Raw genomic sequence first — 26,307 nt, forward strand, 5'->3', positions numbered from 1 at the left:
TCGTTTTTTTGCCATGATATCGATATGGTAAATTAGTCAGGTACAGTATCATATCGAAATCATATTTTAGGTATCACGAAAAAACTAGTTTACAAAGGACTTTGAGACACCATATTTCCTAATGAGGTTATTTTGATGATACACCAGTTGGAGTGACATTTGACAATGAAGGATCCCATTTCTTTGATGGCATTTTGGGATGTGAGTTCATGTGAATGGGATGTGACTTGTTGCCTGCCCAATCACAGTGTTGCAAGGAGTAGCCATGATACACTCTATAAAACCACAGTGTGTAATGTAAATGAACATTGTCTAAACCTGAAGGGGACAAATCATTCTGGAGTAATATAGTGGGGGAAAAAGGTATGTTGCTTAAATTAAAATAAATTTTGTCAATTCTGTCCTCCAAACCAAACTTCAGATGATATAATTATTTGTAATGACTGCTAAGTGAACACAAAAAAATATATACTGGTTTTCAGACAAAAGTAACATATATAATGAATATTTTAACCACACCATCGAACTATGTTCCCGGGACACCAGTATTTTTCATAAATGTCAGGTCAGGCCAAGCTGTCAGGTGTGTTTTTAATGCTGTAATATACAATTAAATTAATTATAATATCTCTCGACCAAAACAAAAGATTAATATTTCATAGTGTGCTTCATAACTGTATTGCAGATTATACCAGAAGTTAATACACAAATGCTGTGGGAGATTGTTATATATAAATAATAATAATTTACATTTCATGTATATAAGGTATTGCTCTCAAATCATTGTCAATTGACAGCAGTTTCCTACAACTTACCCCATAAGGTGACTGTGCCTTAGTAGATGTCAACTGTATCAAACTGTTTTTTCCTTGGCCTTTTGGAAACTGAGCAGGGAACTTTTCTGGCTTGGTAAAAATTCTCAAATGCTTTAAAAAGTGTGTATATTTAAATACACTCTCTTTCAAAAGGTTCACCTTCTTACCTTTTTACCCCTTAAGAGTGGATATATGTTGGGTACAACGGGGCTAAAGGAACACCTTAAGAAAAAATGTGCTTTTCACTATTCCATAATGTATGATTGCAGAAAAAAAAATGTTTGTATTGAATATTTATGGAGCAACAGATTTTGTTTGAAAATAAATAAAACATTCATTTTGTTTAAAGATTTTATAAAATGTATGAGGTGGAAAGATGAGGGTAAAAGGCTCACCAGCATGGGGCAAAAGGCACGCATTATTTATACAAATACTTTAGCTAAAATAATATGTTTCTAATAATGTCCAAGTTAATATTCTTTCGAAATAATAATTTTAGCAAAGTTTGCACTATTTTCTGTTTATTTTGATAAATACAAGAATTCATTTTCGTTCAATAAATATACTGTCATTAAAATTTATTTAAAAAGATACATACAATTATTTTAAAAGGTAAAGATTTTGAACACATTGAATTAAATCCCGTTATAATTCAATATAGATGTACAGTAGTAACATTAAATCATATTTTTTTTTTATATGATGTGATTAATATTATATTTTTAAATATGATGGTTTCATTTGGTATGGTATCTCTAAGGTGACACCCAACTTGATATATGACATTTACAATCTGAATCTAACCATGTCATGCCAACAAATGGAAAAGTCTGCCAGCTATTTTTTATCATGTTAATTAGCAGGGTTGCCTTTTACCCCAAATACTATATTTTTACATATTCTTCCATTATTGAAAAACTGTTGCTTTAATTAGCTTGAACAAAAGACGGATGTCTCAGAATATATACAATAATTTTAGCAATCCTCATTTGCAACTTAAATCTACAGTACAACATAAAAAAAAACCCATCTAACACAAATATTAGATCATATTAGCACAGAATCAACTTTGCGCTGCTGCCCGTGATTACTTATTTGATAACAGTAATATTGTGAAACATTATGACAATTTAAAATGACTGTTTTCTATTTTAATATATTTTAAAATGTAACTTATTCCTCAGATGAAAGCTGAATTTTCAACTTCATTACTCCAGTCTTCAGTGTCACATGATCCTTCAGAAATCATTCTAATATGATTTTATGCTCAAAAAACATTCATTACTATTTTCAATGTTGAAAATGGTTGTGTACAATTTTTTTTTTCAAAATTCTTTGATGAATAGAAAGTTCAAAAGAACAGAATTTATTTAAAATAGAATATTTTCTAACATTATAAATGTCTTTACTGTAACTTCTGATCAGTTTAACCCACCCTTGATGAATAAAAGTATTGATTTATTTTATTTCTTTCCCCCAAAAATAAAATTAAAATTCTTACTGACCCCAAACTTTTGAAGGGTAGTGTTTAATGTTACAAAAGCTTTCCATTTCAGATAAATGCTGTTCTTTTGAACTTTCTATTCATCATAGCATCATGAAATAAAAAAAAAGACATAGTCTCTCCAGCGTGTCCTAGGTCTTCCCCGGGGTCTCCTCCCGGTGGGACGCGCCCGGAACACCTTCCCGGGAAGGCGTCCAGAGGCATCCGGAACAGATGCCCGAGCCACCTCAGCTGACCCCTCTCGGCTCTACTCTGAGCTCCTCCCGAGTGACCGAGCTCCTCACGCTATCTCTAAGGCAGGGGTCGGGAACCTTTTTTGACCAAAGAGCCATTTTTTCATTTTTGGTTAATGCATTTTTCCAAAAGAGCCACAGTAAAAAAAAAATATATATATATAATTATTATTATTAAAGACGTGCTTGTTAAAAACACAAAAACAAATATTCAGCAAACAATAAATAAGTTGAAATATGGAATTAATTGTGCAGGGCTTTCACTGTGAGGTTGAGTTACCAACTGATGAGCATAAATCCTCTTTCGTGTGTGTGTGAGAGAGTGTGTGTGTGAGTGTGTGTGTGTGTGTGTGTGTGTGTGTGTGTGTGTGTGTGAGAGAGAGTGAGAGAGAGAGAGAGAGAGAGAGAGAGAGAGAGAGAGAGAGAAAGAATGCACACTGTTTACGTGAATACTCGACTTTATTTGGCCGTTTAGGCGCTCAACCGAAGACAAAGGCTACTATGCTTGTCCGTGTTGCGCTCGGAGCGCGCATACAACATCAATTCAGTTCTTTTTCGCGACTTATCATGCTTTAATGTAACGACAATGAGAAGAAATCAACCACAGACTAATTTTCTTCCAGAAAATTAATTCAAACTCTCTACTTCCTGCCGAACAAAACAGAAGATTGGTTCAGAACGTCAAATGATCCTCATCACTCTGGCTATTTAAAAGAGCCTCCCCCAACACTAACTAAATAACTGGTCAATGGCTAGCTTTGTGGCCAACTACGGACTGGTTAAGATAAAGACAGTGTCCTCACAGTCCAGAGCCATAAGTCACCCATCCTGGCGCCACAGAGTCTGCAAAAGACCCTTCTAATGACCAAACCAACGAAAACCCCCCAACTAAGAACTTTTATGAGCCCAGCTAAAGGAAGAACTTGTCAATATGAGGGGGTTTTTAAAAGACAAATTGGTTCAGAAATGACACCACAGCATTCCTGACCCCTCCTCCTTAAGACCTCTGAACAGAACAAACAGAGTTCTGTCTCTTCAAACCAGAAAACTGATTCTTACCAATAAACTACATAAAATCATTTAAGAACAATTCTCAATGGACTTACAATCAAACAATCACGCAACTACATAATCCTGTGTGTTTCCACCACTTATATGCATATTCTAATAAGATATGCTTTAATCCCATATAATTCATGTAATTGTTATAATTATTAGGTGTGTGAATGACAGTGTGTACTGTTTCATATCAATGCTATCTTACGAACACAACTAGCAAGATGGCTTGAATGATATCGGTGTAATATGTTTTGATCTTCTTTTAATTAGAAATCATGTCTAAACTGTGGCCTCTGTCCTCTCTGCTTAAGAGCTAGAAAACACACCAACACCCCAGATTTACGATGAAACAAAGCCAGTGTCTAATTGGTCCGCTCTCTTCAGGAGGGGGGACAAACTTTTAGTTAAAACCTTAGACCCAAAAAAAACTAAGCTCTCTCTCTCTCTGCTCTAAAAGCTCTAAGCTCTCTAAGTTCCGGCAGACTAGTACCATGTAACAAACGAGCAGAAATAACCCAAATCAAGATCTGTAGAACATGGGTTAAACAGTTTCATTCAAGCCGTCTTACTACTCTCGTCTAAGTCTTCTTTTCTTTTCTAAGTCTTCCTTTATTTTCCGATTGAAAGTCTCGGTTTTAAGTTAAGTTTTGCTGCAAAGTTTCGTTCCACGATTCGCGGCTGCAACGCACGCTTTCAACTTCAAAGACTCATTCAACCATCAGCAACCGCCAGCCACACGTGACTGGTTCTCGCCCCATCTATCCATGCACAAGGAGACCACAGCCGACGAACGAACCCGGGGGAACCCTCTGTTACGCAACGAAGGGAATTCCCAAAAAGGAACGAGAAGACAAGCAAGTAACCTCCAGACTGAAAGCTAAACTGGTGTATTTATATAACTTTAATAACCTGCCTAAAACGATAGAAGGGTTAAATTAATGTTTGATGGTTCGTTCAGGTCATGTCTAAGTGCATTATGGAATCGTGAGATTTCATCCTTTCACTCTTAAACCCACTCTTTCCTCACTCTCTTCCTTTCTGCAACTCGTATGAATATGTGTGTGTGTGTGTGTGCGTGTGTGTGTGTTTGTGTTAGACATTAGCTGTACGTGTTAGTATATAATCAATAAAGTATTGTTTGTATTTGAAAAGAGATTGCTTGTGTATGTGCTTATCAAATTTTATTGTCTTGAACTTCGATCAAAAGTTACCTATGCTGTTACCCTATTTCTTAATTTACTGTTAGGGGGTTATTCTTTCTTGGCCAGGAAGATATTATATTTCCTAGAGTTAATAATTGTTTATGCTTTCTGTTCATTGGATGAACTGTAAATTATCATATTATTGATTCTGTTACAGTAAATAATTGAAAATAATTAAATTATTAATTATTGATCATAATTCGTTATGAATAATAATTAATAATATTTATACGTGGGCGTATAAACGCTACATTTATGGTGGAGAATGCGGGCAGTTTAACCTAAAATTGTAAGCATATACGAAGTAATTATCTTTTCGAGAGAGATCCGGACCTCTGAGTCTGTGTGTGACGTATGCAGCGCGCGCCGCGCGCTCTGTTTGAATGACTGTCTGCTGAGTGAATACACAGAGAGCTGTTACTCTAGTCTAGGCTGCCTGCCTATTTTTATTTTATTTTAAACTGCAGTAAAATAACCCAAGATATAAGATCTCACACAACGACAAGGTAACAATTGAGCGTGTCCCTCGATTCTGAAATACTTTAATTATAGCTTAAGACATCTGCGTGTTCCAGAGTCTTTCAAATAGCTATAACGTTATGTGTGTTTGTATCAGTCAGAGAGCTGAATGAAATTAAAACTGCAGTAATTAAAATAACCCTGTAAAGGACGAATGAGCGTGTTCCTCATAAAAGTCCTTTGACTCAGTGCGTGTTCCACTGGGACGAATATTCTCCTCACAGATTAGTCTTTATTTATCAGGTTGTCTGTGCGTGTCCCACGGCAATCCCCGTGATAAACTATAAGCTTATCTGTGTCTGTTCAATTAATTCTCATGTAAACACTGCGTATGTCCGAGTGTAGTTGAATAGGCATTATTTAAAGTTGTGTTCAAGTAAAGCTTGACGTTGAAACTCAACCAACAGTTAAAAACCCTGTTGTTTTTGCGTGCTCAGATAACATTGCACAGAGACGATCCGCCGAGATCGTTATTCCATCTATTATACAGCGAAAAGCTGCTGTTGCTTCCTTTAAAGTTAAAACTCACTCTAAAAAAAAAAAAAGAAGGAAAAACTGAGTGAAGCCCCACATCGTAAAACAGCTACGAGTGGCGTCCCATTTGTACAGGTTGAAATGCGCCGACATTTCACGTAATATTATCAATCGACGTGCATATTCTTTGAACATTGTTTGAAATGTGCCGACATTTCATGTAATATGCATTACTGTTTACGAGCTGCAATTCACAACTTCGCCCACTAGAGTTTGTTTTGTCGCCATAGTTACAATCGTGACACGGAAGTCTTAACCAACGCTTCCGGGGGAACTCGGACCCCACAGCAAAGCCCGTCTGGCCACAGTGTAAACAAACTGAAACAAACCCATTTGTGGCTAAGCTAAGCTAAGCTAAAGCTAAGCTAGGTAGTTGTTTACATTGAGGCCTAACCTATACTAAAGCCTTAAGCATTATTTACGGTTGTCATTGACAGTGGTTAAATACAGTGTCTGTTTGAACAACGTTAAAGGGATTTAACCATTTAAACACCTTGATGTTTACACCTGTTGGTCTTTTCTTCTTTCCTATTTTACCTGTCTCATATTATACTTTACCCATATTTTTCTGCGAAAAGGAAATTTCGGTTCACAATTATTAATTTCATTTACCTGCATTTTACTTGAAAAGAAAATACTGGTTTATGATTATTAATTGTCAAATTTTAATTTGATTTAAAAAGGGTTTAAATTCTATTTTCCTAAACAGGTAATTTCTAATGATTTCTCGATTTATTTTTAATAAATCTAATTTCATAATTTTTCCTAATTTCTAAAATTCTCTTTTAGATTTAATCACTTCAGGTGAATACATTTTTGAACTTTGAAAGCTTGGGAGTAACACACCTGAGCCTCAATAGGAGACATTGGTATCTCACTACAAGTGTCAAATAAATCAGAGATAACCCTCTCTTACAAAGTTTTATTTTTGAATGTTTAGTTGTTGGCAACTATCAATTCTACACTCGTAGTTCGACACAAAGGCTTCAGAGCCATTTGTGGACCCAATCTCCTTTCACTCCTTCCTCTTCCTCCTTTACACGTCTTTCCTGTTCTGTCCTGCTTTATTCCATCCCCTTTCTTCACATTTGTAGGAAACAAACCTGGAAGAACCATCAATCGAGTCTAAAGAAAGAGAAAGATAATTTTTCCAAAGAAAACAATGAATAGGTATTTGATTTGTAATCAAACCCTCTCTTGTTCTCCATACTCTCTCTGTTTTGTAAACACAATTTACAATTTAACATCTTATCCAAGATAAATTAACAGAGACAAGTGTTGAGCAACTGTCGCCTTCATAGCATCCCAGCTGTAAGCAGTCCAACTGACGGTGTGTGGTGTCAATCCTGTAAAACTCGGAAAAAGGTATCAGCATTATTATTGTATTATTTTTCCTTGTAAACATAAACAATAATATTGTTTACCTTTCTGGAAACAGATTCTCACCGATAGGCAGCATTTATGAGAAAAATGATATTTCTCCTACTTAAGAATTTTCTTTCTTGTTTTATTGAAATTGGTTTTAACCTCTCTCTCTTTCCCCCTTACTCAGTTGAGTGACACATCACGAGTTTAAACCAGTTTTTTCATTGATAGAAAATATTAAAAAAAATATTTCTCCCATTGAAAAAAAAATTCTTTCAATTGAGATTTGTTTTAACCTTTTTCTCTCTTTTCCTCACTTAGTTGAGTGACGAAGTTTCCACATCACTAACCTACCTGTCTACACTGAGACCAACACTTAGACATTACAACACTTCACTATTGTTGTACAGTCACTGAAACGACACTTAGCTGTTCAACCACATAGGCTTACACCCCACACAGATCTGTGTCAGTCTCTTCACCCCAGCGTGCCAACATGCCGTGGACGACAAACCCCACTGACGTGGACGCCTGGCTCAGAGGCATTACGGACTGCCTCACACCAAAGACAATTGAACTGTTATTATTTTTAATAATAATCATAATTCTGAGAAGATTCCTGACACATGATTCAAGCCAGAATCAAAACCACAACCACGTGGAACTAACCAAGATTATCTGTTCCCTAAGCAATGCCTTCACAGCCCAGCTGACACTAAGCGACAAGCACATCACCCACCTTCGGGAGGAGCTGACACGTGCCCAGAGCCGCATGGACAAGCTGGAAGTGAAAGTCCAGGACGACTTCAAGCGTCAGACCACTGAGTTCCTGAGAGAGCTGATGCACACTCAACGCTGCACAGACCAGCTCAAAACGAAAGCTCAAGACAAACTCATGCCTGATGTAGTGGAGCAAGAAACAAAGAAGCAAGTTGACAGGCTCCAAGAAGCCCTTGCAGTCACTGAATGTGACAAACAAGAATTAAAGACTGTCCAGATGCACCTGGTAAAACAACTCCAGTCTGCTGAACATCAGCTAGAGAAAGCTAAAGCTGACATTAAAGACAAGAACTCTAAAATTAATGCTCTGAAAGACAACCTGGAAAGGTGCAGTGCTGACATTGATCGTATGACCCAACAGCGAGATGACGCCAACGACGAGCTCTACGCGGTCAGAGATGAACTCCAGCACATTTTCCAACAGAAACCAGAGCCAAGAAGGGAGAGACCTCCCTCAGCATCACCACTGCCGAGCAGGACAGAGTCCTCCATCCAAGAACTGCCATACAGTGAAAGAAGTGAATGGCCACAACCCAAAACGTCACAGGCCTTCACCACAGAACCGTTCACTGCCAACAAGCAACGAGAGCTCATCCAGGCAGACTCCAGAGCTGCACCGGCGATGACCTTTAAAGATCTCAACAAGCTGGTTAAGAATATCACTCCGTTCAACCCGAACTCCACGGAATGCCCGGACATCCAGTCCTACATCCGAGATATCAACTTCCACCTAGAGGTGAGACCTCATGTGACTGACAGAGACAGGTTCTACCTCCTCAGATCGACATCCAGTTCAGAGGTACGAAGCTTCCTAGACCGACAACCTGCTCATGTCAAGTCAAACTACCAACTGCTATGTAAGACACTGATAAAAGAATTCATAGGCCCAGAGTCAGAACACGGTGTGTTAATCGCCTTGGAAACCAAACAAGGTCGACACGAGACTCCCCAAGCATACTACCACCGTTTTCGACAAGCCTTCTTTGGTGCACATAACTCACCTGAACAAGAAGAGGATGTGAACTTCAAAAACCTCTTTCTGAGAAACCTGCACCCCGGATTAAGTCATCATCTTGGTCTCGAGGCCTGCGCAGACACAATGACAATTCAACAGTTACGTGACCTGACGCACAAGGCCCACATCAAACAGAAGATGTCCTCAAAGAAAGGTTTGAAAACATCCACAGTTTCAAACTCCTTCAGCCAAGACACAAGCCTTGCACTGGAAGACAACCAGTGGCATGACAACACCACAGTTCTTCGTAAGAAGCACAGAGAACGTGATTCCCATGCTGATGACAGATACCACACCAACCACATGGAAAAGCCATGGGACCAGCCACGCTTCTCAGGAAACCCACCTCGGCACAACTCAGTTAAGCACAGCACTGAGTATGCCCAAGAACAAGACAGTTTACCCTCAGAAGATATGGAGCAACTAATGAGGCGACTGGAAGTGTTCTTAGAAAACAGGCTGAACACGGAAGACCACTGATTCATCTGATGCACCTTCATAATGAAGATGACAACCACTTGTTCTACAACAACACAGAACAGAGTGGTCTCTCACAGTCAACCACTGACAAACACCCAGAGGTACCAGAAAACACCATCCTGGCTACCCATCACTCATAAAGAAACCACCAAACGAGCTCCAAACTCAAGAACCATATGTGTGCTACAGAAACAACAGTAAGCCCAGAACGTCAGAAAGTCTGTCACAACCAAAAGGTATCATCGGAGGAATGCAACAACGGAGACCAAGTTTTGCACCACAGCTTCATCCAGCCATGCCAAACTGCCTCCCAATGTCTGCCAGAGAACTTCCTGCCTTACTGGTTTGACTCCCAGCAGATCACAGAAGATCCCTTTTCCAAGGCAAAGAGGCAACAAGCTCATCAAAGCTAAGCCATCAAGCAAAGGGGGGAGCAAAACAGACTGAAACAGATCTGACCATACATACATACATGCATACATCCCTAATACATACATACATACACTACACAACATCCCTAACATACTCACTAACATACAGAAGTTAACTGCCTCTACTGTGCAAAACATTCAACAAACATGTTTTCCCCCACAGGTAGAAACTAACTTCAGAAACTAGCTTAACAACTTAGCTACACTTACCATAGGAAACATGGCAACTAACTACTCATCCAACAAGTACACCTGAGAACACCTATCATTACATCATGATCCCTGACACCTTAGCTGTGCAACAGTAGTTACAATTCATATCAGGAGGAACACTCAACTGCTTTGTTTTGTTTTACCTCTTCCTTCCTTCCTTTTCTTCTTTTATTAGGTAAAATGCCTGTCCGCCCCATAAGGGTCAAGGTCACAATAATAGGATTGACACACCACGCCTAATATTTGTAAGTCACCTCAAAACGAATGTGAGCCAGAGAACTCCCTGCATCATTCGAATCACAAATTGAACGGTAAATTGGTCTAAACCTAGAACAATTTAGAAGAGAATAAAACAAACAAATCAAATTTAGTCACAAAATTAATTAATCACCGTCCCAAAACAAATTAGGATAACGTCCTAAAATTGAACTAAACTTTAGTCAACGTGATTAACTATATTGAGAGAGTGAACCTGTTTATGCCTAGGTAATCTAATGCCCTGCACCAGTAAAGTGACCAGTCATGGAGGTGTTGTCTTGTTGTTTGCTGTTTGTGTTTGCTTCCTCTACCCATTTCTCCAGCGTTCACCGATGTCTTCTACTCAACACATCGTCGACCGAAGGGGGGATATGTAACGACAATGAGAAGAAATCAACCACAGACTAATTTTCTTCCAGAAAATTAATTCAAACTCTCTACTTCCTGCCGAACAAAACAGAAGATTGGTTCAGAACGTCAAATGATCCTCATCACTCTGGCTATTTAAAAGAGCCTCCCCCAACACTAACTAAATAACTGGTCAATGGCTAGCTTTGTGGCCAACTACGGACTGGTTAAGATAAAGACAGTGTCCTCACAGTCCAGAGCCATAAGTCACCCATCCTGGCGCCACAGAGTCTGCAAAAGACCCTTCTAATGACCAAACCAACGAAAACCCCCCAACTAAGAACTTTTATGAGCCCAGCTAAAGGAAGAACTTGTCAATATGAGGGGGTTTTTAAAAGACAAATTGGTTCAGAAATGACACCACAGCATTCCTGACCCCTCCTCCTTAAGACCTCTGAACAGAACAAACAGAGTTCTGTCTCTTCAAACCAGAAAACTGATTCTTACCAATAAACTACATAAAATCATTTAAGAACAATTCTCAATGGACTTACAATCAAACAATCACGCAACTACATAATCCTGTGTGTTTCCACCACTTATATGCATATTCTAATAAGATATGCTTTAATCCCATATAATTCATGTAATTGTTATAATTATTAGGTGTGTGAATGACAGTGTGTACTGTTTCATATCAATGCTATCTTACGAACACAACTAGCAAGATGGCTTGAATGATATCGGTGTAATATGTTTTGATCTTCTTTTAATTAGAAATCATGTCTAAACTGTGGCCTCTGTCCTCTCTGCTTAAGAGCTAGAAAACACACCAACACCCCAGATTTACGATGAAACAAAGCCAGTGTCTAATTGGTCCGCTCTCTTCAGGAGGGGGGACAAACTTTTAGTTAAAACCTTAGACCCAAAAAAAACTAAGCTCTCTCTCTCTCTGCTCTAAAAGCTCTAAGCTCTCTAAGTTCCGGCAGACTAGTACCATGTAACAAACGAGCAGAAATAACCCAAATCAAGATCTGTAGAACATGGGTTAAACAGTTTCATTCAAGCCGTCTTACTACTCTCGTCTAAGTCTTCTTTTCTTTTCTAAGTCTTCCTTTATTTTCCGATTGAAAGTCTCGGTTTTAAGTTAAGTTTTGCTGCAAAGTTTCGTTCCACGATTCGCGGCTGCAACGCACGCTTTCAACTTCAAAGACTCATTCAACCATCAGCAACCGCCAGCCACACGTGACTGGTTCTCGCCCCATCTATCCATGCACAAGGAGACCACAGCCGACGAACGAACCCGGGGGAACCCTCTGTTACGCAACGAAGGGAATTCCCAAAAAGGAACGAGAAGACAAGCAAGTAACCTCCAGACTGAAAGCTAAACTGGTGTATTTATATAACTTTAATAACCTGCCTAAAACGATAGAAGGGTTAAATTAATGTTTGATGGTTCGTTCAGGTCATGTCTAAGTGCATTATGGAATCGTGAGATTTCATCCTTTCACTCTTAAACCCACTCTTTCCTCACTCTCTTCCTTTCTGCAACTCGTATGAATATGTGTGTGTGTGTGTGTGCGTGTGTGTGTGTTTGTGTTAGACATTAGCTGTACGTGTTAGTATATAATCAATAAAGTATTGTTTGTATTTGAAAAGAGATTGCTTGTGTATGTGCTTATCAAATTTTATTGTCTTGAACTTCGATCAAAAGTTACCTATGCTGTTACCCTATTTCTTAATTTACTGTTAGGGGGTTATTCTTTCTTGGCCAGGAAGATATTATATTTCCTAGAGTTAATAATTGTTTATGCTTTCTGTTCATTGGATGAACTGTAAATTATCATATTATTGATTCTGTTACAGTAAATAATTGAAAATAATTAAATTATTAATTATTGATCATAATTCGTTATGAATAATAATTAATAATATTTATACGTGGGCGTATAAACGCTACATTAATATTTCTTTTCTCATTCATTCATGTTTTGTTATAAATAACTTAATAACAGAATCGTCAACTGAAATCTGCGCGGATTATCAAAAATACGACACATTTATAGGACATAAAGTCTCTGCGGCAAAAGTGAAAGTACCAGTGGGTGAAATGTTTTGAAATGTCTATTTGCACAGCAAAGCACCCGTTTCAATAAAAGGATATATTAAAGTTTACATTGTCTACTTTTACATTTTCGCTGCTGTTCTAAAAATGGTTCTCAGTGCAGAAGCTGTAGGTTACCACAGAAACGTAAGTGGTTTAGTTGATTGCTGTGGTGACGAGTCGTGACACTCGCGAACAGCACTGAACACGCACTTTTGCCGGTACAACTTGAATATTATTATTATTATAAACTTTTCATTAACTTCGGTAGGCTGTACAACAAGGGAATTGTAATTGTCTGCTTTTTCTGCAGAGAGCCGATCTCTGTTGATTTGTTGAATTAAAAATGTTATCGATCGTTTGTTGGTAAAGGTTGAGAGACCTTGCGAGCCACATGATTTTTGCCAAAGAGCCAGGTGTGGCTTGTGAGCCATAGGTTCCCGACCACTGCTCTAAGGGATCGCCCAGCCACCCTGCGGGGAAAGCTCATTTCAGCCGCCTGTATCCGGGATCTTGTCCTTTCGGTCATGACCCACAACTCATGACCATAGATGAGAGTAGGAACATAGATTGACCGGTAAATCGAGAGCGCCGCCTTGCGGCTCAGCTCTTTCTTCACCACAACAGACCGGTACATTGACCGCATTACTCCAGAAGCTGCACCGATCCGTCTGTCAATCTCCCGTTCCATCCTTTCCCTCACTCGTGAACAAGACCACAAGATACTTCAACTCCTCCACTTGAAGCAGGAACTCTCCACCAACCTGAAGTGGGCAAGCCACCCTTTTCCGACTGAGAACCATGGCCTCGGATTTGGAGGTGCTGATTCTCATCCCAGCCGCTTCACACTCGGCTGCAAACCGTCCCAGTGAACGCTGAAGGTCCTGGTCTGATGGGGCCAGCACAACAACATCATCCGCAAAAAGCAGAGACGAAATCGTGCAGTCCCCAAACCTGACACCCTCCGGCCCCTGGCTGTGCCTTGAAATTCTGTCCATAAAAATTATGAACAGAACCGGCGACAAAGGGCAGCCCTGCCGGAGTCCAACATGCACCGGGAAACAGTCTGACATTGCCGGCAATGCGAACCAAACTCCTGCTCCGGTCGTACAGGGACCGGACAGCCCTTAGCAAAGGGCCCCTGACCCCATACTCCCAGAGCACCCTCCACAGGACACCGCGAGGGACACGGTCGAATGCCTTCTCCAAATCCACAAAGCACATGTGGACTGGTTGGGCAAACTCCCATGAACCCTCCAGCACCCTGGAGAGGGTATAGAGCTGGTCCATTTTTCCACGACCGGGATGAAAACCGCACTGTTCCTCCTGAATCCGAGGTTCTACTATCGGCCGTATTCTCCTCTCCAGTACCCTGGCATAGACTTTCCCGGGGAGGCTGAGAAGTGTGATCCCCCTGTAGTTGGAACACACCCTCCGGTCCCCCTTCTTGAAAAGAGAGACCACCACCCCAGTCTGCCAGCCCAAAGGTACTGTCCCCGACCACCACACGATGTTGCAGAGGCGTGTCAGCCAAGACAGCCCCACAACATCCAGAGATTTGAGGTACTCAGGGCGGATCTCATCCACCCCCGGGGACCTGCCACCGAGGAGCTTCTTAACTACCTCGGTGACTTCAGCTTGGGTGATGGACGAGTCCACCTCTGAGCCCTCAGCCTCTGCTTCCTCAATGGAAGACGTGTCGGAGGGATTGAGGAGATCCTCGAAGTATTCCTTCCACTGTCAGACGACATCCCCAGTTAAGGTCAACAGCTGCCCACCTCCACTGTAAACAGTGTTGGTAGGGCACTGCTTCCCTCTCCTGAAGAGCCGGATGGTTTGCCAGAATCTCTTCGAGGCCAACCGATAGTCTCTCTTCTCCATGGCCTCACCGAACTCTTCCCAAGCCCGATTTTTTTGCCTCCACAACCACCCGGGCTGCAGTCCGCTTGGCCTGCCGGTATCTGTCAGCTGCCTCAGGAGTCTCACAACCCAGCCAGGCTCGATAGGACTACTCCTCTTCAGCTTGACAGCATCCCTTACTTCTGGTGTCCACCACCGGGTTCGGGGATTGCCGCCTCGACAGGCACCGGAGACCTTACGGCCACAGCTCCAAGTGGCCATGTCGACAATGGAGGTGGAGAACATGGTCCTCTCAGACTCAATATCTCCAAACTCCAGCTGGATTCGGTCGAAGCTCAGCCGGAGGTGGAAGTTGAAGATCTCTCTGACAGGGGACTCTGTCAAACGTTCCCAACAGACCCTCACAGTATGTCTGGGTCTGCCGAGTCTGTCCAGCCTCCTCCCCGGCCATCGGATCCAATTCACCACCAGGTGGTGTTTGGTTGACAGCTCCCCCCCTCTCTTCACCTGAGTGACCAAGACATACAGCCGGAGGCCAGATGAAACGACCACAAAGTCGATCATTGACCTCCGGCCTAGGGCGTCCTGGTGCCACGTGCACTGATGGACACTCTTATGCTTGAACATGGCTTTCATTATGGACAAGCTGTAACTAGCACAGAAGTCCAATAACAGAACACGAGTCCCCAGTCGGAGCACTTTCCAGCACCCCTCCCAGGGACCCCAAGAAGGCCGGGTACTCTACACTGCCGTTTGGCCTGTAGGCGCACACGACAGTGAGAGACCTATCCCCGACCCGAAGGCGCAGGGAAGCGACCCTCTCGTTCACCGGGGTGAACTCCAACACATGGCGGCTGAGCTGGGGGGCTATAAGCAAACCCACACCAGCCCGCCGCCTCTCACCATGGGCAACTCCAGTGTGGTAAAGAGTTCATCCTCTCTCCAGGAGTGTGGTTCCAGGAAAGCCGTGCATGGAGGTGATCCCGACTATCTCTAGTCGGTACCTCTCAACCTCACGCACAATCTCAGGCTCCTTCCCCGCCAGCGAGGTGACATTCCACGTTCCTAGAGCTAGTTTCCATGTCCAGGCATCACCTAGGACCTGTTTGCCTTGGGAGACCCTACCAGGGGCATATAGCCCCAGACAACATAGCTCCTAGGGTAATTCGGGTACTTAAACCCCTCCACCACGGTAAGGTGGCAGTTCAAAGAGGGGGAAATAAAAATGTAAAAAACTGTTTTCAACATTGATAATAATCATAAATGTTTCTTGAGCATCAAATCATCATATTAGAATGATTCCTGAAGGATCATGTGACACTGAAGACTGGAGTAATGATGCTGAAAATTCAGCTTTGAACACAGGAATAAATTACACTTAACTATATATTCACATAGAAAACAGCTGTTTTAAATTGTAATAATATTTCACAAAATGACTGTTTTTGTTTGTATTTTTAATCAAATAAATGCAGCCTTGGTGAGCAAAAGATACTTCTTTTAAAACATCAAAAATCTTACCGATCTAAAACTTTTGACCGGTAGTGTGTGTGTATATATACACACAGTACTGTGCAAAAGTCTTAGGCACGCTAGTATTTTCGCCCCAAAGAAATGGTTTTAAGCCAGTTATTCATATCTTTTACTGTAGTGTTTCTAGGGTTGGGAATCGTAAGACATTTTCCGGTTCCGGTTCCGATTCCGGTTCCGCCAAACGATTCCGGTTTCGGTTCCGGTTCCCATTCAATACAAATTATTAAAACAACGAATAAAAAAATAGTAGTAAGGCAAACATCCTTTTTGTGTTTATTTCTTATACTTGTCAAATGAGTTTTACCAGTCAGACTGGTAATGTCAACAAATTCAACATATTATTAAGCAATTTTTGCAAAAATAATTAATTTTTCTGAAGGAAAATAAATATTTCTGCATTCTCTAGGATAATTTGGGACCTCTACTATATAGCTTAAGCCTTATTGTATCTCCAGCAGTGGAGAATACCCTCTCAGAAGGGGTAGAATATGATTGAACACACATGTAAGATCTAGACAGGTGAAACATAATATTTCGATTTGAATGATTGATTCATAAAGACTTCACTTCATTACTGGATGAATCAGCGCTCTAGCAGTTAAATAAACAGAACGTTTTGCGGAAGAACATTGTAGCCGGAGCTACTTCTCTATGTTTATTTCTATGACGCGGGTGAGTCACTCAGGCACTGTGCTACTCCGCAGCGGTGCCGGTGTAAAGTAGTCCGAGTATAAACGCTTATTACAGGCTTGCTGTAGTGATTCATTTCAGGATAAGACAAAAACACGGTTTGAAAAAAGACATTCATGATGTACTCGCTCATTATATACATTTAAATTCTGAAGCGTATTTTCGCTATTTGAAGCGACTTTCAAAAGGTGATTTACTCAGTTTTGGTTGCTACCGTAGATATCAGTGTTTATTCTCGAACTATAAACTTTTATTTCAGTACTTCTGTGATCATTTGAATATTTGTAACACCGAAATACCGATACTGTGTTGTTGAAAAGATTGTGAAAGTAAAGCTGTTTCATATTGACAACTGCTCTCTCAGCGACAGCGCAAACAGATTTGAATGTTCCAGTGTGAAGTTTTTGTCATTTAGGAATAAGATCGCGTGAGTGTTTGAATCGAGATCGTCTATGAGAGGCCGTTTGAGACGAAACCCATTGAAAGACTTGCAATACACATTGAAAACTTGCGATACACACTGAAACACTCGCGCTACACACTGAAACACTCGCGATACACACTGAAACACTCGCGATACACACTGAAACACTTGCGCTACACACTGAAACACTCGCGCTACACACTGAAACACTCGCGATACACACTGAAACACTTGCGCTACACACTGAAACACTTGCGCTACACACTGAAACACTCGCGCTACACACTGTAACACTCGCGATACACACTGTAACACTTGCGATATTGCGATACTAAACAAAAGAAACAAATGCTTTGAAGGCAAGCTTCTATTCCATTCCAAAACAAAACCTTGAGTGTTTTGGATTCCAAAGTCCATGTTGTTTTTGAAATCCTCGTAACTTGGACTGTGAACAGCTTGTTTTATCTGTCATTAATATGTATATTTGTATAGCGCTTTTCACAATACAGATTGTATCAAAGCAGCTTCACAGTATTAAATTCAAATAATACAACAAGGTTTGTTTCAAGTGGAATTTATTGATTGATAAAATAAAATTAAATATCCCCAAAATATCCCCAACTGAGCAAGCCAAAGGCAACAGTGGCAATATATATATATATATATATATATATATATATATATATATATATATATATATATATATATATATATATATAATATATCTGACAAAAGTAAGAATAGCAGATGTTGTCCGTTTTGTTGATAGTTTTCAGGGAGTTGTGACAAGATCGAAATTGGACAAAGGTTACAAATTATTCTTGACCTTTTCTTACATAAAAAAAAAAGTTCCATTCATTTAAATGGCATGACACTTGATGACTAAGCTCACACTTACTATAGCTAAACAAAATAAATAAATAAATACATTGAAATGATGTCTGATTGTGGGCTATGTTTGAAATCTAGTGGCTTTTGTTAAAATTTCATGTTATTAAGTGTTAGTTTGTCCCGGAGATTGCAGCAATATTCCACTAATGACTAGATTATGGCTCATTTTTCATGTTACTATACCATGAATGAAACTAAGAATTGTACATCTTTACAGTGATAAATAAACCGCGCTTCTGTTTCCAAATGAACCAAACTTCCGGTTGCAATGAAATGACTTCCGGACACACTGAAAATGTTTGTGCTCTCTCACACGCGCGAATGTTTGAAAAGTGCAGTCTTAATGCAGGTACAACAGTACGTGGGCGATTACAGGGTATATGCAAAGAGTTTCTATGTAACCGCAATTACCGCATGTCTTTCATATGCACATATATAGTGTTTCACATGTACGCGCAAGTGTTTCAGTGTGTAGCGCGAGTGTTTCAGTGTGTAGCGCGAGTGTTTCAGTGTGTAGCGCGAGTGTTTCAGTGTGTAGCGCGAGTGTTTCAGTGTGTATCGCAAGTTTTCAATGTGTATTGCAAGTGTTTCAGTGGGTTTCGTCTCAGACGGCCTCTCATAATCGTCTCTCTCTCTCTCTCTCTCTCTCTCTCTCTCTCTCAAAACGTATATGAGTAGCGCGAGTGCTTTCATTACTATTTTAATATTCATGAGGTGAGTGAGACGTCGCTGAAGGATAAGCTCCCAGCACTTCGCCCACACATCGGCCCAGAACCGTTTTTTGGAACCGAAACTTAGGAATTTCGCACGGTTCCGGTATTTTTCAAAAAACACTACCGGTTCTGGATAAGAACCGGTTTTTGGTTCCCAACCCTAAGTGTTTCAGTAGGAAATATCAGTTTACATTTCCAAACAATAATTTTGCCATTAATTAATTAATCAATCCATTTATTACATGGATAATGTAATAATCCAGTGAAAATCCAGTGCTCCACACGGAGATCTGATCTCATCATCGAGTCCGTCTGGGATTCCATGAAGAAACAGAAAAAAAACTGAGACAGACTAAATCCAGAAGAACTGAGAAACCTTCCTGCAAATCTACCTGAAAAACTACGTGCAGGTGTACCTGGACAAAAGCTGGTTTAAATGCAAAGGGTGGTCACACCAAATATGGATTTGATTTAGTTAATAGAAGTTAATTGATAAAATCTATTTATAGCATTATTTTTGAAAGCATCCTCACTACAGCATTTTAAGGGCGTAAAACTTTTCACAGTACTGTAGCTTTGGAGGCAGGTTTCTTCAAGCGTCTTGGAGACATTGCCACAGTTCTACTGGATTTAGTCTGTCTCAGTTTTTTCTGTTTCTTAATGTATTTATCTGTGTTATTAAAAATAAGTTAATCGACAGAAAAAAAAAATCATTAGTTACAGCACTAAATATATTAACCCTTTCACGCATAGTGGTCACTACAGTGGACAGCTATTAAAAAAGCATTTTCTTGAATTTGCACGGGTTTTTTTAATGGCAAAGTTGCACATCAATCTCTTCATTGGACCCTGGTGCATCATCCTATAAATTGCAACCAAGTGGCAAGCCTTTGTGTTTTGATTTTTTCCCCCTCCAAACCAAGATGGCCAAGGGTCAGTCAGACATGCCAAGTTGCTCCGGAATATCCACTCATTCCTTCTATCATAGGAGACTCTTGTAGGTTTAAAAAATATTGCAGAAGTTTTGATTTTAGATTGAGAGAAAACTCTGATTAATCACATGTCCACTGTAGTGGACGTCATGCATGCAATGGCTATATTTCAGCTACAATTCATAATTATAATGTGAATATTGTTTTTGAAATTTAAAACTTAAAAACTTAATATGCTTTGACTTTTTCTACTGTAAATAAATGTATTTGTATTATTAGAATGTAATTTTCATTGACATAAAAAAAAAATCATGTGATTACATAATGTATGGCACTTGTAATGCATTACTTTACTTGTTAGATCAAAAAGTAATCTGATTTTATAATGCATGTTATTGTAATGCTTTTTTTACTAATAACATCAAAAAGTAATCTGATTACGTAATGCATGTTACTTGTAATGCGTTTCTTTACTCATAACATCAAAAAGTAATTGATTACATAATGCATGTTACTTGTAATGCGTTTCCTCTCTCATAACATCAAAAAGTAATCTGATTATGTAATGTGCATTATTGTAATGCGTTTTTTTACTCATAACATCAAAATGTAATCTGATTACTTAATGCATGTTACTTGTAATGCGTTTCTTTACTCGTTACATCAAAAAGTAATCTGATTAGGTAATGCACATTACTTGTAGTTAATTACTTGTTAGATCAAAAAGTAATCTGATTAGGTAATGCATGTTACTTGTAACACATTACTTTACTTGTAACATCAAAAAAGTAATCTAAATGGGTTATGCATGTTACTTGCGTTACCCCCAACACTGATCATTTCAGATGAGATTGAAAAAAACGTATCGCTAGGTTTACTCAGAGGAGGGCTATGATAGAAATGTGCATGTCCATCTTGAACATAATCAGAATTATCAGCTAATAAGGGTAAATCTCCATACTCTGGTGCACTGGAGGGAGCATCTGAGTGGTTTCCACAGTTGTACCTTGACAGGCTGTAGAGAATTCTGATGGAATCACGTCCTCATGTTCTGATATCAAAGATATGCGAAGTGCAACTTGTATGAAGTTGTATGAAGCCATTGCAATATTTTGCATTTATATTTTTTGTATATATTTTATAGTTTTCACATTATTTGATATAATTGCATTGATTAGTTTGTTAAATTCACATACTTTATCTGTTTGATTATTTTCTTATATTTAATACAGTATATCTTCAGTTTAAACCAACCGCATGCTGTCCACTCAAGTGGACATCTGAAGATCTCTTTGAAAAATTTGTAAAAAAATAAAATAAAAATCAATTCTTGTTTTTCATGCCCTAAGAGCAATAAAAACACATAGGAAAAAAATCCTGACTGAGGTTATCATAATTCATGCATGAAAGGGTTAAAGCTGCAAGCACTGTCTCAAGATAATTTTACCCATATTTGAAGATGGCCCAATGAATGTTTTTTTTTCTAATGTTGCTTTTGCTGCTAATTTTGTTGCTAATGCAGTATTTTTTTCAGTCATACGTTGTATATCTTTTTATTTAACATTTACAAAAAAATTATAATCCAAGACTTTTCCACTAGAAAGATGTCGGACTCTGAAACCATTGAACTGGCTTGTCTTGGCCGACCTTTTCAGTTGGGAATGCTTTATGACTGCCGAAGAGATGTCCTCATTCCAGGTAATAAAAAGCACATGAACACACTGGGGAGGAAACAATCTAAATGGTATAATTCATTACTTTGTTAGATTTTATGCTTTAACTTTGGGGTAACTAATTATTAACATATAAAATGTTCCCAAGGAATAACTCTTTGGGATGCTGAGATGCTGCAGAAGAATATCAATGTACGGCCACAGCCAAACACTGACTTCAAAATCATTGCCTCAGATTCAAGTGAAGACAAAGTAGAAGCTTTGAATATTTCTGCATCTCTTGAAGCCAGTTTTCTGTGTGGATTAGTTCGTGTGAAAGGGTCAGCTGGCTATTTAAATGACAAGAAGAAGTCCAAACATCAATCTCGAGTCACCTTACAGTATCGGTCAACGGCACGTTTTGAGCAGTTAACTATGGAGCATCTTGGAACAGGGAACATAAAGCATAGCAATGTTTTTCAGGAGGGCTCGGCCACACATGTTGTTACGGCTCTATTGTATGGAGCTCAAGCGTTCTTTATTTTTGACCGTGAAGTTTCATCCAATGAAAATCATCAAGAGATACAAGGACACCTGCATGCAACAATCAAAAATATACCTTTAATATCAGTTGAAGGTGAAGCATCTTTGAAAATGAGTGATTCAGAAAAAGAGAAAATGAACAAATTCAACTGCACTTTTCATGGAGATTTTGCTCTGGAAAACAATCCAGTTTCCTATGTAGATGCCATCAAGGTGTACTCAGAGCTGCCAAAACTGTTGGGAGAACATGGAGAGAATGCTGTGCCAATGACCGTATGGCTTTACCCTCTGAAAAAACTAGATTCAACAGCTGCTCAGTTAGTCAGGGAGATCAGTGTAAGCCTAGTACGACGTGCCCAACGGATCATGGATGAACTGGATAATTGTGACATTCAATGTCAAGACCTGATGAGGGACAATGTTGCCATTCAATTCCCTGAAATCAAAACTAAAATCAGAAAATTTAAGGACCTCTGCTCAGAGCACAAAATAGTTTTTCAAAAAAATCTCTGCAGGCTTCTTCCATCCATAAGGGGCGGAGGAAAAGAAGAACAAGAACTTGCTGATGCTCTTAATGACAAAGAAAGATCCCCGTTTCAGGGTGCTCTGGTACACAAGTACCTCAATGAGCGAGAGCGAGAGATTAATGTCATTAGATCTTACCTCGAAATCATGAAAGAAGTCCCTGTTCTTTCATCCAGCAATGACTTGGACAAGGTTGTCCTGAAAGGATCCAATTACTATGTGATAGCTTTTGCACTTTCCTCCTTAAATGAAAAGGAACTGTACATCTCAGACCTGGAGAATTACCTGAAAAAACAATCGCGTAACAAAGGAGAGCAAGTGAGTTATGATCAAGATTCCTCAAAAAAGACAGAAAAATGGTTTTCCTCAGGAAATGTAACTACACTGACCAGGGAAAACATACAGTCCTTCCTAGATTTCAAAGAAGCCAATAAAGGAAGAAAGAACATTGAATTCTGCATCGCATCAATCCCGGATGAACTCATCACTGCCTCTTCAATTCATGTTTATGAAAGGGGGAGACTCATAAGCTCACAGTACGAGCTCCCCTCAAAACCCCCCAAACCAGTCTTCTTGAGTGCGGAGCATGACTGCATACATCTGCAAATCAAACCTCCTGAACACGGTGTTAGTTGTGTGAACTCGTACTGCATTTCATATCAGTCTGCGCAGAGCTCTGAATGGACAGATGTGTTTACTGATGGGGTTTCTGATCAAGTCACAGTCAAGCAGTTACAACCACATAAAGAATATCGTTTCAACTGTAAGGCGGTGTGTCATCCAGGAGTAAGTCTGACTAGTGGCACAACATCATTGTTCAGGACTCGTCCATGCTCTCCTCCTGGAGCACCTATAGTGAAACGAGTAGTATCACAGTCTGCAACTGTAGCCTGGGATGTTCCTACATCTGTGGGAGAAGATGTTCTGGTCACTGGATACGTGTTGGAATTCAGAGAATGCAGAAAGGATCAAGAAAGTGAAAAGCCAGGGAAGTCTGTGAAATCTACAAACAGGGAGTGCACTCTTCAGGGACTGAAAGAAGACACAGATTACACAATCCGAGTTTTTGCAAACTGTGGAAATGATGGAGAGAGTCTTTTCAGCCCTGAAACTGTGTTTTCAGCCAGTTTCAGCCAGAGCGAGTTGTTCCTGAATCAATCTTCACGAATTAAAAAGGGCAATCCATCAATACATACACTGACACTACACAAAAAAATGGAAGAGACTGTTAGCTTTAATCGGTATGTCTTCGGAAGTAAGGCTGAGGATGTGAAAAACAAAGTTATCCTTCTTTTGGGACCAACGGGTGCAGGAAAAACCACACTGGTTAATGTGATGGTCAATTCCATACTGGGCGTAAAGTGGCAGGATGCATATCGCTTCAAACTAATCAATGAAGTGACCAATCGCTCACAGGCTGAGAGTCAGACATATAATGTCTCATCTTTTGAGCTGTACAATCAGACTGGCTTTCAAATTCCCTATTCCCTCACAATCATAGATACACCCGGATTTGGGGATACAAGAGCACATGTTAAACTGATTACAGAGCAGGTCAAAAGCTTTCTTTGTAGCCCTTTGGGAATTGATCACATTGATGCCGTCTGCTTTGTTGTCCAGGCCTCTCTTCCCCGCCTGAGTGCAAATCAGAGGTACATCTTTGACTCAATCCTGTCCATTTTTGGCAAAGACTTTGCAGAGAACATCATAATTTTGGTCACATTTGCAGACAGTAAAAACATCCCAGCTCTAGAAGCCATCAAAGCAGCAGATCTACCCTGTCAAAAGAATACAAAGGGACAACCCACCCATTTCAGTTTCAACAATTCAGCTGTGTATGCAGACAAAAAAGTAGAAGAGCCTACAACCTCTGACAATGATTCAGATGATAATGATGATGAAGATGATAAACTGCCCAAGCTTTTCTGGGACAAAACCTTTAAACAGATGAAGGCTTTTTTCAAGGCATTGGGGGCCATTGAAAGTAAAGATCTGACGATGACTAAAAAGGTCATAGAGGAACTAGAGCGCCATGAGAAAGCCATGAAAAGTCTGACCCCTCAAATAACTGCAGGTCTCTCTAAAATGAGTGAGATAAAAAAAATCAAACAATGTTTAGAAAATGAGAGTGACAGCATGAAGCAAAATGAGGATTTTGAGCAAGATGTAGAGGTGATGAAAGCAATCAGAACCCCTGTAAACTGTTTTGCCATCAATTGCAACAACTGCCTTTTCACATGTCACTTCAACCCTGCAGAAGTGCAAACTTTCGGTGCACTTTCAGTGCAAACTTGTGCAGTGATGGAGGCTGGACACTGCATTATCTGCCCTGAAAACTGCCATTTCTCTGCTCATTCTAAGGAAAATTTCATGTGGACGTATGAAACAAAAATAGAGAAAAAAACTATTAAAGAGCTGAAAGACAACTTCATGATGGCAAAAAGAAAGTTTATGGACTCTAAGCACATACTTGATGCACTTGAAGAGGAACTCTATGGAATTGAGGAAAAACTAAGGAAGTTGATCAAACTGTCCTCTGATTGCCTAAGAAGACTGGATGAAATTGCATTGAATCCAAAATCTCTCTCCATAGCCGAATATCTCGAAATCCTAATCAAAACTGAGAAAGAAGAGAAAAGTCCTGGCTTTGAGGACCGGGTTGTTGGACTCGAGAAAATGAAACAAGAAACTCTTATCCTAGAAAAGATTGCTAAAGGAGAAAATTTGCTTGAAACAGAGCGCCGCATTATGGAGGAGAGAGAGAAGCGAATGCAAACTGTTGCCCTGAAAATGATGAAAATTAAGAAAGCTTTTGCCTTTCAGTCACAGAGCAAACAGAAAACATCTGATCAAAAGGATGGAAGTGCTTCCCTTGAGGGACAGGAGATGTCCTAACCAAAATAAAAGGCTGAATAGTTCAAAAAGATTTAGGAAAATTGAAAATTTGCTTAACAAGATGTTACTTAAACATCAATGCTTATTTCACGTGTAAATCAATAATCATTTAACATGAAGAATACTGAATTTAAGAGTTATATATGCTTTTAATATTTGTGTTTTCAACAATGATGCAATGTCAAATTTCTCAAGAATCCACAACAATCATGTACTGTAGCTCAACTGGTGCTAGCAAAACAGTAATAATGGCTCCAGAGAATGCATGAAATTAGCGTGGTATTTATTTATTTTTTTCCATTTTTTATAGCTTAAATGCCATATAAATTGCATTGCTTAAATTGGATAAAAGCTTCTGAAAAAAGTATAAATGTAAAAAAAAAAAATCTTCATTTTTGTGTTTAGTCTTGTGAGATCATGCAAACATTTTGATATTGTAAAATACTATGAAATACTATAAAAACAATGTATGGTTTCAAGCACTTCCTTTATGTTTTCAAGAAATTATGAGTTTTAAGAAATTATAAGTTGTATTAGTATGGCATAAAACATTTTGAAATTAAGAAATATGGATTTTTCTTATGGTAGAGCTTATACTGTATTGCCGCAATGCACATGTGAAATTTCCCAATTCCCTGACAATTTACTACTGTTCAAAAGTTATCAGCAATTGTATTATAATTAATTCTACTTATGGGTTTTAAAATGATAATTATTTTTATTAGTAGTAATATTGTTTTTTAAAAAGTCATTTTCTCAACTCTGTGAATTAATAAAAAGATCTTTACT

At 39.4% G+C, this 26,307-nt stretch overlaps 1 protein-coding gene across 1 annotated transcript; it reads left to right on the plus strand.

The window, feature by feature from the left end:
• The first annotated feature begins 312 nt into the window (after nt 1–312).
• On the plus strand, nt 313–26,307 carry LOC311087697 (uncharacterized protein). Its single transcript, XM_084121100.1, has 3 exons — nt 313–363; nt 21,504–21,601; nt 21,725–26,307. The coding sequence occupies exons 2-3, from the start codon at nt 21,508–21,510 to the stop codon at nt 25,516–25,518; spliced, it is 3,888 nt and encodes a 1,295-aa protein (XP_083977226.1). The 5' UTR covers nt 313–363; nt 21,504–21,507; the 3' UTR covers nt 25,519–26,307.

The sequence above is a fragment of the Abramis brama genome, assembly GCF_963993115.1.
Source record: "Abramis brama genome assembly, chromosome: 7".
Taxonomy (NCBI): Eukaryota; Metazoa; Chordata; class Actinopteri; order Cypriniformes; family Leuciscidae; genus Abramis; species Abramis brama.

Excerpts from the sequence above, each read along its gene's own strand:
- LOC311087697 (XM_084121100.1), top strand. The coding sequence starts at position 21,508 with ATGTCGGACTCTGAAACCATTGAACTGGCTTGTCTTGGCCGACCTTTT. Across the intron at positions 21,602-21,724 it reads AAGAGATGTCCTCATTCCAG|GAATAACTCTTTGGGATGCT; the intron begins GTAATAAAAAGC and ends AATGTTCCCAAG.